Source organism: Oryza brachyantha, chromosome 3, assembly GCF_000231095.2.
Source record: "Oryza brachyantha chromosome 3, ObraRS2, whole genome shotgun sequence".
NCBI lineage: Eukaryota > Viridiplantae > Streptophyta > Magnoliopsida > Poales > Poaceae > Oryza > Oryza brachyantha.
In genome coordinates, this window is record NC_023165.2 from 20,391,468 (window position 1) to 20,408,614 (window position 17,147).

The 17,147-nt window shown below is 40.4% G+C and overlaps 2 protein-coding genes across 2 annotated transcripts; both read right to left on the reverse strand.

The window, feature by feature from the left end:
• Positions 1 to 653: 653 nt before the first annotated feature.
• On the reverse strand, positions 654 to 7,587 carry LOC102715190 (U3 snoRNP-associated protein-like YAOH). Its single transcript, XM_040522137.1, has 7 exons — positions 7,016 to 7,587; positions 5,207 to 5,543; positions 3,990 to 4,214; positions 3,343 to 3,553; positions 2,948 to 3,120; positions 2,306 to 2,371; positions 654 to 1,294 (listed from the first exon to the last, which is right to left on the reverse strand). The coding sequence occupies exons 1-7, from the start codon at positions 7,411 to 7,413 to the stop codon at positions 1,199 to 1,201; spliced, it is 1,506 nt and encodes a 501-aa protein (XP_040378071.1). The 5' UTR covers positions 7,414 to 7,587; the 3' UTR covers positions 654 to 1,198.
• A 2,351-nt stretch (positions 7,588 to 9,938) lies between these two features.
• LOC102715466 (cationic amino acid transporter 1-like) lies at positions 9,939 to 14,836 on the reverse strand. Its single transcript, XM_006650273.3, has 2 exons — positions 14,367 to 14,836; positions 9,939 to 11,457 (listed from the first exon to the last, which is right to left on the reverse strand). The coding sequence occupies exons 1-2, from the start codon at positions 14,779 to 14,781 to the stop codon at positions 10,091 to 10,093; spliced, it is 1,782 nt and encodes a 593-aa protein (XP_006650336.2). The 5' UTR covers positions 14,782 to 14,836; the 3' UTR covers positions 9,939 to 10,090.
• Positions 14,837 to 17,147: the final 2,311 nt, after the last annotated feature.

The window sequence follows — 17,147 nt, forward strand, 5'->3', positions numbered from 1 at the left end:
GGCAAGAGGTAAGTTAACTTATCCCTGTCACGAAAAAAGTAGTAATTGATTAGTACATAATTAATTATTAAAAAAATATAAAATAGATTAATATGAATTTTTAAAACAACTTTTGTATAGAAAATTTTTGTAAAAAATACACCGTTTAATAATTCGAAAATCGCGCGCGTGACAAACGAGGAGATAAGTTAACTTGACGGGGGCAAAGAAAGCAGCCTATGTTTTATAGATGAAGTATGTGATAGATAATCTCTATCCTCTAATTCTATGTTATAAGATTTTCTGATTTTGACTAGATTTATTTATATACTAATGATTATAGACACATATAAAATATGTATATTGATACATAACTAAATCAATCTAGATAGATAAGTTTTATAACATAGAATAAAATGAGTATTTTACAGAGTATACGAGCAGGTGGACATGTTATACACCACGTGTGCCGCCCTACGGCACACATTCACATTTGTTTGGTGGGATTTGGTGGGATGTATTTCATACGGCTGTAGTCTGTAGGTTTAACCATTTTACAAACCTAAATTTGAACTCTGTAACAGAGACCATTCAAACCTTAATTATTACATGTTTTTTAATCCCAATTTCTACAGCTTGTCCATGTTCCCGTAATAAGAGGATTTGGCCCCGCACGCAGGCTGTCTTTACTATGAACAGCTTTGAGTACATTAACAATAGTGAAACTAACGAAAATTTGTTTGGACAGAGTTGGATCCTTGAGATCAAAATCAGCAAAGTAATTGTACATAATCAAATACCCGCAATCCTCTCGTGTACAATATGAGCTCCCTTTCAATTCTCCATCCGATAAATCAATCCAATAATTGAGAACATTAGCTGTATGGATGCTGTGAGTTGAAGGTACAATTTCCAAAACCCCTACCCTACTAGTTTGGTACATTAATCTCTCTTTCAAATAAAACTTAAGGAAGCGGTGCTGCAAAATTGCCTCAGAATATCTAACCTGTGAACAGATCCAGCAGGTCTTCCCCTATCAGCATACATCTGACTCTTTGAGAACTCAAATCATCTCTAACACCCTCCAAAATTCCCGTTGCTTGGGGAAGTAATCCATTCAGTTTCTTGCATCAAATTTTATCTGTGGCCAGGGTGGAAGGGATTTGTCCTTGTGTGACTTACAACATTTAAGAGATTTTTCAGCATCAACAATCTAACCCTACAAGCCCTCGCTCTCTTCTTTTAGTCGGATGGGATGGATTACAACTCCATTTTGAGCCGATCGGACACGGCCCCATCTTCCAAGGCGAGGCTCCTGATGATAAAATATCAGTAAAAAAATGTGAGGATTTTGAAAGTATAAACTAATAAGAGCAGAGTGTTGCAACAGCATATGAAATTGATGAACAAAAATGGTATCTTTGTACGTTATTCAGCTTGCAGAGGTAGCATTACAGCTTACCAGGCCAATATTACTATCCACTGGTTGATGAACAATGGTTATACAAGGGTAAGAGTTCTCTCAGATCTTCCTATTATGAAAAATCTGTAGGCCCTATGGGTTGGATGGTGTGAGTTTGTTGAATACTCAACAAGCAGCTAGATTTTTATTCAGTGGTAACATAATTGGTTAGTGAGGAAAACCAAGGGCAGGACTCCAAAGAATTTGGCGGAGTGTTTGTTCACTGAACAAGAGAAGTCGGAAGGATAGGGAGCTCAAGATAAGATACGATAATCATATCATGGAGCTTCAAAATGCAGTGGGATATATGTAGCCTGCTTTAATTCTATTTGAAATGTTGCAAATTGTGACGGTGCTAGCCTGCTAGGGATGGGCATGGGTTGGCCCACGGGTAATTTAGGGCTAGTTCTAGTTCAACTCAATGAACTAAGTTGGTACTAAAACTAAAACTTAGTTTATTTAGTTGAACTAGAGCTGGCCACAGATTATCTGCGGGCCAATCCACACCCATCCCTGGCCTAGATGGTGGGATTAATCAGTCAAGCTTAGGCTAAAGATAAGTTCAATCTATCTGCTGGTTCCCAGTCTCTATTGTTGAATGTCTAGTAAGCTTTTTGTTCAGGACTATATTTTCATTGTAATCAATGGAAATGGATTGAGTTTCCTTGTTTCAAAAAGCATCACAAAGTTAAGAATTTAACAAGACCTAGTTAACATGAACATCAAATTAAACAGGAACTTAAACGATTACATCCCTATTGCATTCTGAAGATAATCTAGGGAATATGTGCATATGATGAAATCAAAGTAAAGAAAAAGCTCAAGTACCCGAACTGTAGTACCAAGGGGGTTTAATGTACTGACCTGACCAACACCAGCAACAATAAAACGTCCAGATTTCGCGATGGCAAGGGAGTTAACAAATCCATCCTGATCATGTGAGAAACAACGCATCAACTATTTGTAATCCACAGTAAAAGTATATAAAACTCAATTTTCTCTGGCATTGATAGTATCGTAACATTTTGTCATTGGAATTGTTTGTCCATTTCCTTGGAACATGCCGTTTTCACTCTTTATTCATTGAGAAAAACAAGAGTGCAACTATTGTGATATTTTCATTTTCTACCCCAATTCAATTGCATAAAATGAAGGTGAGTAGTTGTATGTCAATTCGTGGGAATATGGTTATTTCGTATTAATTCTTATATTTTGGTGTCTTGGTGGTCCCAAAAAAGTTGTGAAAAAAGAGAGGTTAATTACCAATTACCAGGCCAAAGTATGCCTAGGAATACGATAAGAAAAAAATTTCTAGTGCGTGTAATTGAACAATGAACAGAAATATTGGCTCGGTAATATAATTCTAGAAACAACTAAAGATCCCAAAGGACCCAGAACTGAGATAAGAAAATCCAATATGCCAAGTCCAATTTGTAGAGAATAAGTGCCTTAGGTAGCTTATCTATGGTGCATTTTTCATAATTTCAGAGTAGTTGAGTACCATACCAGTCTCAAATTAAATAATGGTCGAATGCCCTTAGAATCAGGTTCAATAGCCCAAAGACGAACTGAACCATTTGCTGCTCCTGATGCAACCAGATCAGAACCTTTTCTTGCAGCAACAGCACTAACCCATGATTGGGCTGATGAGACACTTTCAGGTTTATTTGTGCCATTTTCTGCATGTAATGTGAGGTAAAAGGCAATAAATAAGAAATTCATAAATAGAGGCACGGAAAAATGATTTGGTAAACATGATCCCTGATATTCAGAATAATTAACATCTCAATGGCAAACATAACTACTGAATAACAGAAGAGTTGGTCAAACGAAAAGATATGCAAATTCCATGAAAAGGAAAACTTTGCATGAAATAAACTATCCTTCATATAGCATCTTACCCTCATCATTATTGTCAAGTGAATTAAGGTTGTTACGTAATACTGGATGAGCATTTCTTATTATGTAAGTAGGCTTCTTTCTCATAATGCTCCATAGCTCAATGCTTCCATCATCAGATCCAGTAAAAAATTCCTTGTCATCAATAAAGCAGCAGCACTCCAATGATGCAGTAGCAGGAGCACGGAACAGTAGTTGTGACTCTTCTGGTATCTGTCAAAACAGAAAGTTTTCAACTGTTCAGTTAAATGTCGACATCTGACACATGACTTGCGTTGCAAACCTTAGTCAAGCATACTATCACCAGCCAAGTAATAAGTGTCATACTTAAATTTATGCAATCCAAGCAGTTTAACTTTTGCCAGCATCATCGTTTTTGGTTAGATTTGCCAGTTGAAAATGGTATGAGTAGTTTCTTGAGACAACCTTCCATATCTATAATATTCTAACATTTTTAGGGATTCAGAAAATTATATGAATTTTGGCTAGCCACCATAATGAAAAACAAAAAAAAAATTATTACAGTGTATCTTAATCCGAGAACAATGCAGTTTTAACAAGACAGTTTCATTCAGTTATTTTATGAAAATTATCTAGTTTGTGGACAGCTGCATAATATGTACGCATTTGCTTTTAAGGAAACATGTACCTTCCAAAGATGCATTGTCCGGTCCCGTGCTACAGTCAGAACCCTATCTTTACTAAATGCATCCATTGTCAAGACTTCGCTCTGATGGCCAAACAGGCAGTTCATGTATGTTCTGTCTTCTGCATTCCACTGCATTATTTTACGGTCAAATGAACCAGAGAATAGCTCAGGTGAGTCTGGTCCGAAAGCAAGACACGATACTGGTCCTCGGTGGCCACTAAATGCCTGACAGAAACAATCAGGAGTTCAGAACCAGTTACAATGTTGAAATAGAACAGAAAGGTAGTATAAATTGGCCAACTCCAAGCAAAATTACTCTCATCTTCTAGGGTTCCAATGTACATCTAAGGACACTTTGGCACACTATGCCAAGTTAGTTTAGATCAACTAATAGATTCCAACCTGGAAGAATAACACTTCGAGATTGCACACTGCCTTCTTATAGTGGGTTTATAACACAATCGAAACTATATCTACTTTCAAACTGAATACCATACAATTTTGAAGTCTACCAAACAATGGGCCTCAATACTCAGTATTTCAAACAGGCTATCGGTATCATTATTAAATTCAATTACCATTGAATCACACATAAAATAACATGATTCAAATACTTCCTCTCTGGACCATGAAAAATAACCTTTATGCAAGCCATGGAAGTGTAATGACAAGCTCTCAGTTAAATTGAAGTAATGGACAGATAAATGTCCATATATATCAAAGGAAACTTTTGTGAATCTCTGATACAACATTGATATGCTGCTTTTTATTACAGATAGGCAGATAGCACTGACGATAAACAAGCTAGCAATTGGAATGATATTTCTTTTGCTCAAGTTTGCTTTGAAGAACCTTACATCAGCTAGAACCAAATCAAATGCACCAGTTAAATGTAGTTATATGCAAAAATAGGCTTCCGGTAGTGCTTCGTAAATTCTCAAGTAGCACTTGATCATGCATTATTTTTGCCTACAGAATTTTGTAGGTAGTATTGATTAGTAAGGCAACAACAGTTGCACAGGACTATCTGGAGAGAATTAGGCATGGAAAAGCAACCAAGAATATAGACCCAGAACAATATTCATGTGGTCCAGGGATGCAAGCAGAATATCCAGATGGCTAGTTATGTAGAAGTCTCCAGCAAAATTGAATTTTTTCACTTATATATCAGAAATTAAAATTGCAAAATGTTATTCTTAAATTGCTGAACTGACTACCTGTATGTGCTCCCGTGACCGAACATCCCATAAATGGATGTGACGGTCCAAACCTCCACTTGCCAGGTAACGACCGTCCGAACTAACAGCTAGAGTTAATACTTGTTTACTTCTTTTAGTCGATAGAGGTGGTTTAGCATGATGAGAGACCAGGACATTTTCACTTGGCCATAAATACTTCTCACTTTTTCCAGTTTCAACATCCCAATGAACGATGACACCATCCTTTGATGCTGAAAATCCCTTATCACTATCCTTGGATAAAGCAACAGCAGTAACAGGCTGTCGGTGCTTCACAATAATCTTAAAGCCATCCTCAGGGTCTGGTTGTAATACCCTGCAATAATTTTGCAAATTTTAGTCATATATACAGAATCATGTCCACCAGATATGTGATCAGTATAACAATAACACTTATATTTTCTTATTGCATCCTTTAGCTAGAGCTTGTGCAACACATGTTGGATCCAATCAAAAGGTCATAATATCCATAGCTTTTAACCGTTAGAGACCATTACCACAATAAGATAACTGATGGCATATAATAACAAGTGAATTGTAGCTTAGCACTATCAGTTTTTGTCATAACAAATGCTTCTCTGAGCCATCTAAGTATGTGTATTTCCTCCACTCATTTTTCATTCCATTTTCAGCATCCTAGATTTGGAACACTAAACAAACAAATCACACAATAATTGAAAATAGGACCTAAGTAAAAAGTAAATGGATGGATAGGTGGTGAGAAATCAAGTGGAAAACGCTTAACATGCAAACAATCTCTAATTTTGTAAATAAAATAAATGTAATATGATTGAGGCATTGAGGTCATATATAAGGATTAGAAATAGTTTTTAAAATGAATTAAGTAGCCAAGGCAGTTGGCCACCATTGTGACCTGTTAACCATTTCTTTTGGTTTTCTATTCCTTCCCATGAGCATTTGTTAAAGGTAAAATCAAGATCAGATAAAATCAATATGACAACTCTTTTCACTCTGTATCCAATAAACTAGTCCAAGCTGGTACTAGGACCACTAAACAGCAATTATTTTAATCATGGCCGTATGTGATATTATTCTACACTCACATCATTCAGCGAGGACTCTACACTCACTTTAAGATTACTACTGAAATCGGGTAGAGGTCCATTAGAGACCATTACCGTAGCCCACTCCACACAATTGCAGATGCATATCAATAAGCATAACGCCTTCCATTTAATTATGAAAGTAGATGTGCATTCAATCAGCTGTGTTGGCAAGGCAAGAAGAGCATACTCCAATCATGCATATAGGATTCTACCATAACCAACCAGATAGTTTCTTCCATGGGGGCATATAGGATTCTACAACCACATTCAGTTACCAGACTTAGTGGGCACGGTGTTCATACTCCAATCCTAAATGCACCCACCTCTTTACATTCAACCCTTAAGACACGTTTCTAACCTGATTAATGCTGGTCAGCTTGCGAAACGCACAAGGATTCATATGGGAGCAATCGACAAGTAGATATAATGGGAATGGGAGCAACCGACAAGTAGATATAATGGAATCTCCATTCCAATTGCTATGCCAAAAAAGAAAAGTTACCTGTTCGCTACATTTCAAGTCACGACTTGGGTTTATTCACAGCCATCTCATATATAATTCTTGGCGATTATGTATTGTGATTACTACTCTCCATCAGTAACTATGAAATTCATGGCGATTGGGAGCAAAGTATTCAGAATGTTCAGATAGAACCAGATAGATGTTGCAGGTTTGGAGTTCGTAAATAATTCCTGGCATCTGGGGCACAAAAAATCTCACCTGGCAGCGAGCTCCATCCGCTTCCTGCCACTCTCCTCGAGCTGCTTTTTGAGCAGGATCTCCGCAACCCGCCTCCCTCCGGCCTCCTCGTCTTCGTCTTCCTCCTCGTCCTCCTCCCTCCTCTTCGCCGCATCCGTAACTCTCTTGAGAAGCTCCTTCGCGATCCGCATCTTCTTCTCCCCCGCCGTCTCCTCCTCCTCCCCATCCTCATCAACGCCACCAGCCGCCGCCGCCCCCACGCCCTCTAAGTCGCTATCCTCGCTCTCGATGTCCTCGTCGCGGCCGCCCCCGCGGCGCCGCTTGGGCTCGGACTCGAAGAAGGGGTCCTCATCCCCGCCGCCGCCGCGGGAGGAGCGCGGCTTGGGCCGCGAGGCCCGCTTCCGTGGACGCGGAGCCATGAGCGGGCGGGTGGGAGGGAGAACGCGGCGGTAGTGCTGCGAGAGACTCCGCCGCGGGTGGCTAGCGCCGCTCGGCTGAGTACTCCGGCGATCGAAACAGCAAGCCTCGGCGGCGGCGGCGGCGTAGCGCGAGGGAAGCGGCGGGAGGTGTATTGGGGAGCGAGGGTTTAAGGTGAGAGGGTAAAAGAGGCGGCGGCGCAGGCGCCTTGTCGTGGTCGCGGGGGTTTGCTAGGGTTTTTGGGCCCGATGGGTCGCAACTCAAATATGGGCCCTGTTGGGCTTATTGCCAATGACTCAGGGGGGACCTATCGCCTCGCACGAGTGGTTTGAGCCGGCCTACCGGCTACTGCGTGTAAGCGTGTTTTGTGTTCTCTCTTTTCAGGCATCTAGCCCAACAAGCAACACATTGGCCCAGCCCAGTAAAAGTTTGTAAATAGACTTAGGTCGCGTTCAGCCATAATCATAAGTTAACTAAGCCCCCTCGTTTTCCAATCACACGCTTCCCAAACTGCTAAACGGTATATTTTTATTGGCGCTAAAAATGACAATCAACGGTCACATACGTAGGCCTGAGAACCAATCTTACACCATTCCAGTGCAGGACCTAAGTCTTAGAAGTACTAGATGTGCCAGTCAGTTTGATCCTGTAACTGACAAAATATAGCATAAAAAACAGTTAACCCCAGAAACCGCTATCGGCTAGAGAGCCGATACCATCCCAGGACCCTAGCCAATGGACTAGACGATTGGCTTTACAGAAATTTTGTGGTAGCAAATGTAAATATGCTCAATCGGCTGAGTCAGAAGCAGGATAAGCGCCAAACAGGCCAACCAGCTAGTTAATCTTAAAAGATCGGACCTAACCGAGACAGTCTTAAGATTAATTAGCCGATCGGACCCCTTCAGAACTTATCGCATGTTAAAATTGACAGTTGATACGAGACTAAACATGGAATTAAACATAAACCGGGATGCTATACTAACTACCAGCATAAAACAATAACAACTAACAGCATGCGTTTCCATACTAGATCTATAAGATCGAACCTAATCAAGGCAGTACAAATCTAAGCATATCCACGCATGAAATCAGTTAATTATTGTAGTGTGTGACTAATAAGATAGCGAACCAGCATAACCTATCAATTAAACCATCAAACTTAGCCGATCGAACAACTTTCTATAAGCAGATCGTACCAAACATACATAGATCAGGCCTAACCGAGACAGTATGCAATTCTGGCACGATATAATTATAGAAACATAAAGATCGGTGAGCTTAATGAACCAATCAACAAATTACTCAAGATAATGCTGGCTAGAACTCCAGCGATAAGCCCTCACGAGCGCTTGATCTAATCTGACAACACGAACCTAGTTAACTCGATTGATCGGACCGAACCGAGATAGAATCAAGTTAATTAAAACCATGCCCACAGATCAAACAGAGAAACTCGCGAGGATTTGATCGAGAACTATCACCACCCTAAGCTAGAATAGATCAAAGCAGCCATAGAACTTAGCCCGCCGATCAACTAGGCAGGAGATCGGATTTAACCGAGACAGTCCCTTTCTAGTTGATTGATGGGTTTTGACAAGCAGGAATTTACATTGCGAAGCTGACAAATCCCGTGCCGAGAGCTCAAGCAAGTCGAAGGTTTGAGGCGATGCGTCAAATTGAATTGATCTAGAGATAATTTATGAGGACCCCGGACACTTATATTTATAGCCCCGGGTATTAACTAACCTATCCGGAGAATAATCCATTACTAACTAACTTGCGGAGTTCGGACTCTAATTAAATATGGAAATCCTAACCAAACTCTAAAATAAAGCTTGATTAATCTACACGGACTCACAACTAACACTGAATCTATCCCTACGCTTTGGGCTCAATCGGACACCAATTCTTGTTTGATTCGGATTCTATCGGCTGCAACTACTCCGCATCTAGTCTCTTACCTCCAGTCGATTTGTGATTTCTTATTCGATTCGGTCTTTAGCTGTGTTTTAATTCATAACGACGATTTGCCAAAATCTAGCATTAACATTTTTTGCAAAAATGTTCTATAGAAAAGTTGTTTTAAAAAATCATATTAATCTTTTTTATATTTTTAATAATTAATTAATCATGTACTAATCTATTACTATATTTTCTATGTCACACATAAGTTAACTCCTCACGCCGAACGAGGCCTTATTATTACTACTTATAAAATGCTTAGAAGAAGAGTCGTTCGTCCTTCTCCATATTCCGCATCATGCAAAAGCAATCACTTCAGAGAACCAGAAAAAAATCAGGTGATTTTTTTTAAAGAAAACCGTTTCTTTTTTCTATAGGCATGTGTAGCCCATTAGTTGTATGACTAATTTTCGAGTGAATTTATCCATCATACATCTTTTCAATTCAAGCACAGCTAGCTAGGCTAATTACTACTTCTTAAAATCTGAAACACTGGCATCACGCAGTATGAAACTACGCAAACATGCAATCTCTACGACGAAACAGAGTCACAATTCACAAATGCACCATACGCTGAACTTGTTTGCACAATCTTTTTCGAGTAACACTGGTATCAGTACCACATCAGGATTCAATCACACCCCACACCCTTGTGCTGTGCGTGGTGAGCTCCACCATGTAAATGCATCCACCTACGACGTACGGCCGGCTACATTACATGGGCGTCGCGGTCGGCTTGGCGTCGCCGTCCTCCACCTCGCCGGCGCTGGCCTCCGCGGCGAGCGCCTTGGCCGTGTCGTAGGACGCGTGCAGGCCGACGAAGAGGTAGTACACGAGCAGCGCCGCCGTCCATATCCCGAACCGCATGAACGACTTGGAGTCGATGGAGCCCAGCAGGAAGATGTTGATGGCGATGGACGCCGACGGCAGCCACGGCACCAGCGGCACCCCCCACAGCTTCGGCGCCCTCGCCTGCGGCACGAACGCCCACAGGCACGCCGTCGCCGCCAGCCACGCCGGCACCGTCACCGCGTACGGCACCCACCCGCCCCGGTTCAGGCCCCAGTACGTGGCCGTCGCCACCGACGTCGCCAGGATGGCGGCGATGCACGCCGCGAGCTTGTTCCGGTCGGCCGCGGTGGTCTCCCCCGAGACGTAGTAGCGGCGGACGAGGAGCGCCACGGCGACGAGCATGAAGATGAAGAGCGTGGAGATGGAGAGGAGGTTGGAGAGGATGTTGAGGTCGGTGAAGAAGGCGACGATGGCGGTGGCGACGAGCATCACGACGGTGGCGTTCACCGGCGTGCCCGTCCTGGGGTGCACCTTGGCCAGCCACGGCGGCATCATGTGCGTGCGGGCGATGTGGGTGAGGTAGCGCGCCTGGCCGACGGCGCTGACGAGCAGCACGGTGGTCATCCCCTTGAGCGCGCCGAAGGCGACGATGTACTTGGCCCAGTCCATGCCGCGGTCGGCGAAGGCGACGGAGAAGGGCGCGTCGGGGTCGATGGAGCCGTACGGCTGCATGAGGCAGAGCGTGACGGCGAGGACGCAGTAGAGCGCGGTGGTGAGCGTCATGGCGCCGACGAGGCCGATGGGGATGTCGCGGGCGGGGTTCCTGGTCTCCTCGGCCATGGTGCTGACGGCGTCGAAGCCGACGTAGGCGAAGAAGAGGACGGCGGAGGCGGCGAAGACGCCGCGGGGCCCGTAGGGCATGAAGTCGCGCATGTTGGCGGCGTCGGCCTTGGTGAGGCCGGCGACGATGATGAAGAGGATGACGGCGACGTGGACGATGGAGAGGACGTAGTTGAAGCGGGAGGAGCCCTTGGTGCTGAGGACGGCGAAGGCGCAGACGAGCGCGATGACGACGACGGCGATGGGGTCGAGGCGGGAGTAGTCGGCGGAGAGGGAGGCGGCGTGGATGCGGAAGTCGTTGGGGTGGCGGTTGAGCAGCGTGGCGAAGTAGGACGTCCACGCCCGCGCCACCGCCGCGCCGCTGATGCAGTACTCCAGGAGGATGTTGCCCGCCGCCACGAACGCCATGAAGTCGCCCAGCTCCACCCGGAGGTACGCGAACGACCCGCCTGCACACATCCATTCCTCCATTCATGCCCATGCCCGTGCCCGCCATCTCTATCGAATTCAAACTACTCCCTCCTCCGTTTATACGGCTATGAGATATTTTGATTTTACTTTGGTTTTAGCTATAAATTGACACATGAATAAATTTAGATAGGATCATGAAAGTAGATGTTATCTATATAGTTGGTGTGATAAGATGAACGGTTAAACCTTACGTCATAAAAATCAACCAGTGGCGGATCCACCACCGAGGCTTTAGCCCCCCTAGCCCCTCTGCGCCATTGAAGCGCCTGCTTAGTCCTCGCAACAAAATTTTTGATATTACTGAAGAAAAGGATGGGCTAGAAGCAATTCTCTCTCGTTGAACCTCTCCTATATTTTTTTTCTAGATCCGCCACTGAAATCAACATCACATATTTTTGAACCAAAGTAATGTCTGATTCTTTAATTTTGTATGTTATGAAACATGAGATAAAGAAAAAAAAGATAAATGCAAAACCTGGATCAAAATGTCTAAATCTGGTCCCTTAAATGCAAAACCTGGGACAAATGTATAAAGTTGGTCCCTTACGTAGTCAACAAGAGACGCCGTTTTACTAATGTATCTGCCTGTAACTACTTAAGCTGTAATATAGGCTCAAAAACTATATCATAAATACTCATGCTCATGTGCCCGCTCAGACAATTACAACCTATATTTTCACTTCTCATATGCTTATTAGCTAAAATTTAAATTTTTAACTTTAAATTTGAAGTTGATTTTAGGTTTTTTTTTCATCTTAGGTTAATTTTCAGCCACTACTACAGAGAATATCTTTGCGGGCGATCAAAACTCATTTTCGCAGTCAGACTATTTGGCTCACCTAGCTCCTTTTGTATGTGATAACGAGTCTCTTTAAAGACGGGCAACCCATCTATTTTATTCTTTTCCAAGTGTCAAAACAAAACACTTTTTATATATACACACGTGTTGTTTATGATATTTGAATCTAAGACCTCGTATTCACCCATACTTATCCTTACCCTTACACCGTGAAGCACTTATTTGTTTAAAAGCAATGTGCTATTATTTTGACTTCACATCTTCTAAACTTGTAATATTTACAAATAATACTAAATGAGAAAAATAATTGATTACAGTGATGTAGATATTGTTGAGCTCTATAACTTTCATATAGATCATATCTTTATTTAAGATCATTTGAAATGTAGATATGCAATTTTCTAAAAAAAATAAGGAAATATTATAGTGAATATTTTGGCATTAAAAAATTCTCAAATGAAAACTTGTCAATTGCAAAGTTTTAGATCTCGTCAAGGCCAATACCTTTCATATAAGTTTATTTTTTCCAACTTTATGAGACAAAGTCACGTGCAAATATATATTATTTTGAAATTCGATTGTTACAAAAAAATGTTCCATTAAGAGGCCCATCTGCCCTAATAAGTCTCTCATACAGGCCTTTTAGGGGCCGTTTGTAGTAATGTTATTATTTTTCTATGTGGTTCTCTTATTGATCCTTATGAGATGTTAAGTTTTCGGCGGGTCGTCTCCTTTCCTTGTGATTGACCACATTATATGTACTACTCCCTAGCGGTAAGCCTAGAATTTGGTGAGGGGTTGCCATGAAAAATAGTTTTTTCTTAGCAGTGAGCCTTCGCTTTTAGATATCATCCAGTTTGAGTATCTACTATTTCTAGAAACACAGTATCCGGTCAAACGGCCTGATCCCCCCCAAAAATAATGAACTACTCTATACACACAGACACAGTAGTTGATTAGTCAAAATGGGAGAATTTTCCTCGTCAAACTTAAGAAAATTGTGACCAAATTGACTCGTGCATTTTTTTTATTTACTGATACTGACTTGTTTGATATGAAGTGTGAACTATCCCTTCAAAAAATTCTAGGAAGAAATGACGACAGAATGGTCAAATAATCAAATCATGATAGAGAGGCGTATTTATCCTTTTGTTTCCTAGCACTTGCAATTTTCAAACAAACAATCGGTATCAGGTTTGCAAGATTCAAGAATCAATGTGAGGGGTCTCTTTCTCTAATCTCATCAACTTGATAAATACCAGAGATAAAGAAAGCCGCATTTGGTTGATTCCACCATTGACTCATCATTCATTTTTTTAAGAAGAAGAGACCCATCATTCATTACAAGATGAAGAGGTAGAAGTAGTGTGACAAACTAGTAGTATAACATAAATATACACTTTATATTTTAAAAGATATTTCCATTAACTTTCTAACACACGTTCGACCATTCGTCTTATTTAAAAAAACTTATATAATTATAATTATTTTGTTTTGATTGGATTTATTACTAAATATATTAAGTATACTTCTATTTCAATATATTTTTAAAAAATTAATTAAAATAAATGATTCAACATGTATCTAGAAATCAACGGTATCATCTGATAAAACACAGAATGAGTACAGTTATATCCCCCTTATCACACTGCACTGGCACTCTGGCAGTGACATGCCGTATTGCCATATTGGTAGACTCTAATGAACTTTTTTTAAAAAAATGCAGATTAGATCAACTAACACGTTTATGCGGCCTCATCCTCAATCAAATCGACCATATGTACTCATCGTCTATATTACTTATGCGGCCAATCATTTTTTTACCGATTGATTATATTTCGCAGGAGAAATATTGAACTGCAACTCTCTTGTTGGCTATTCATGCATCAAAAATATCCTTTTTTTTCAATACGTCGGTCGTATTTAGACTTCAATTTTTCTAAGTAGGAGACACACCTCGATTATTTTAAAACATTTTCTCTTCGTAATTATTCACAATTAATTTAGCATGCATATATGATATATGAGAAAATGATTGAGTGAAAACATTATTCCCGGAGTAATATATATTTCCAGTAGTAATGGTACCTGCGACGGGGATCTCGACGGCGAACTCGGTGTAGCAGAAGACGGAGAGCATGGCGGAGACGCCGGAGACGACGTAGGAGAGGACGACGGCGGGGCCGACGGCGTTCTTGGCCTCCTGCCCGGTGAGCACGAAGATGCCGGCGCCGATGACGGCGCCGATGCCGAACCAGGCGAGGTCCCACCAGTTGAGGTCCCGCTTCATGTCGGCGCCGCTGCGCGCCCGCACCTGGTGCAGCTCCGTCGCGTCCAGCGACCTCGCCGTCAGCCGGTCGGCCAGCCGCGGGCCCGTGCTCCGCAGCGCCCGCGCGTACGCCTCCCAGCTCGAGAACGACTCCTCCGGGAAGAAGTCCCCCTTGCTGCACCCGCCGCACCCCCGCCGCCTCGCCCCGCCGCCGTGATCGCCGCCGACCGCCATGGCTCGGCTCGCTCGATCTCCTCGTGGACTCCTTTTGAATTGAATTAATGGCGGCTTCCCTTGTGAATGCTGGTGAAGAGATGGGAGAGCATCTCGTATTTATACCATATATGGGAGTGGTCAAAACGACGTCATAATTGCGGCGTAGGAGTACGTTTGGACTTCTATTAATTAGCAACCTCGTTTTACCACTAATTAATATAAAGATTAAGAAATAGTTATAATCACCTTATTTTAGATTTCTAGGTGTATGTATGCTTACATGTAAGTGAATAATTTAAAATAAATCAAATTTGAAGAAAAAATATTTACTAGTTAATGCATGCTTATATGTACGATTTATATTATGGTATAGAGAAAAAAATTATGCCTTGTACAAAGAAAAAAGTTATACCTTGTATTATGGGATGGAGAGAGTAATTTTTAACCTTAAATTTAAAGTTAATTTTAAAGTTTTCTAATCGTAATTTATTTTTAGTCTTTTCTTTTGCTTTAGATCGATAAAAAGACATATAATGTTTTACTTTTAAATTGTTTTTTTACAAATATGTAGTTTTGTTTTTTATTTCAAAAAGCCAAAGAATTATCACCTAGGAAATTCAGGGGTTGAGATGTTTTTTTGAAACACAGTACAAATACATAAGATTATGATCCAAAAATTCCGGCAGAATGCATCTGGGGCAACGCATACGCAACACACGAAATGGAACATTATTATTTCGTACATACGACGACTTCTTAATTAATTATCATAGTTTAAATCTTCCTTATTGTGCCAGGTATCATAGGCGTGCTAGTTGTTTTGGAGGGTCATAAAATGTGTCAGTGAGCAATTTGCCAAAATACTGTCCAGATTGTTCGTCTTTCAAATCGTGGTATCTTTGTACTACTCTCTCCGTCCTAGATTATATGAGATTTTGATTTTCTATTTGTAATATTTGACTACTCGTCTTATTAAAAAATTGAAAGTATTATTTATTTTTTATTATTTTCTTTATTATTAAAAGTAGTTTAAGTATTACTTATAAGTTTTTATATTTACACTAAATTTTTAAATAAAACGAATGGTCAAAAGTTATAAATAAATAGTTAGAATTCTCTGTATTATAGTACAGAGGTAGTACTATATTGTTGTATACAAGCAGTATATTGTGGTGTATTATAAAAAAGAGGATGTAAAACACAAGCAAAGCGGACACGTATAGTTGTAGTACTATACGATGGTGTGCCTCATTAAGTCAACGTTCCTAGTGAACACGATGCGATGATCGTTGCCTATTGCTTTGCTTCTCTGCATGAACAGATTATTACTGCTCTCTTCGTTGCATATTGTAAGTAGCCTTGGATTTATTCTAAATCAAGCATTTTAAGTTCATCCAAAATTTATAAAACATAGCAACATTTATCATAAAATGAATATACTGTAAAAAAATATTCAATGGTATATTTAATGAAATTAATTTGATGATGCAGAGGTCAGTGCATTTCTTGATAAATTTTTTAAGTGCTTGAATTAGGACAAGCCTACAACAACTTACAATATACTCTTTATTTTAATTGATGACGTTATTGATTTTTCACACATTTAATCATTCGTCTCATTAACAAATTTTATCTAAATATATGAAAATGTAAGTTATACTTAAAACAGATTTGATAATATATTCAATTATAATAAGATAAATAATATTTATATAAGTTTTTAATAAGATAAATGATTAAACATATGCTTTAACTAGCTAATGTATCATCTATTAGAACATAGAATACGAATGGGAGTAACACGCATCAGTAGATTAGGTTGCGTCGTCTGGACACCATGATTACGTTCTTTATTGATCCACCGTAGCACGGGCCCAGATGAAGTCAACGGAGAACATGGGAAGCCCATCACACTGGTGAGGAGGAGTACACACCAAAAAAAAAAAACGAGGGAAAAAAACTCTTGCAAAAATGGGGATGCGAGAGACAGAGGCCACACTGAACTAAGTCCCTGCTTGGATGACGGGGACTTGTTTATTTCTAGACCCTATCACATCAAATATTTAGACACTAATTAAAAATATTAAATATAGATTATTAATAAAACATATCTCATACTCTGGACTATTTCGTGAGATAAATCTATTAAGCCTAATTAGTCCATGATTAGTGAATGTGATGCTACAGTAAACATTTGCTAATTATAGTTTAATTAGGCTTAAAAATTTGTCTAATAAAATAGCATTTATTTATGCAATTAGTTTTGTTATCAGTCTATATTTAATACTTCTAATTAACGTCAAATATCCGATGTGATAAGAGACTAAAAAAAGTCCCTAAGTCAGGAATATGGGCTAGGCCTGGTTTAGTTGCTAAATTTTTTT

Coding starts and splice junctions, on each gene's coding strand:
- LOC102715190 (XM_040522137.1), bottom strand. CDS start 7,413: ATGGCTCCGCGTCCACGGAAGCGGGCCTCGCGGCCCAAGCCGCGCTCC. Junction 3,554..3,989: donor GGACAATGCATCTTTGGAAG/GTACATGTTTCC, acceptor CTGTTTTGACAG/ATACCAGAAGAGTCACAACT. Junction 1,295..2,305: donor TTGTTGCTGGTGTTGGTCAG/GTCAGTACATTA, acceptor TTTTATCATCAG/GAGCCTCGCCTTGGAAGATG.
- LOC102715466 (XM_006650273.3), bottom strand. CDS start 14,781: ATGGCGGTCGGCGGCGATCACGGCGGCGGGGCGAGGCGGCGGGGGTGC. Junction 11,458..14,366: donor CGTCGAGATCCCCGTCGCAG/GTACCATTACTA, acceptor GGATGTGTGCAG/GCGGGTCGTTCGCGTACCTC.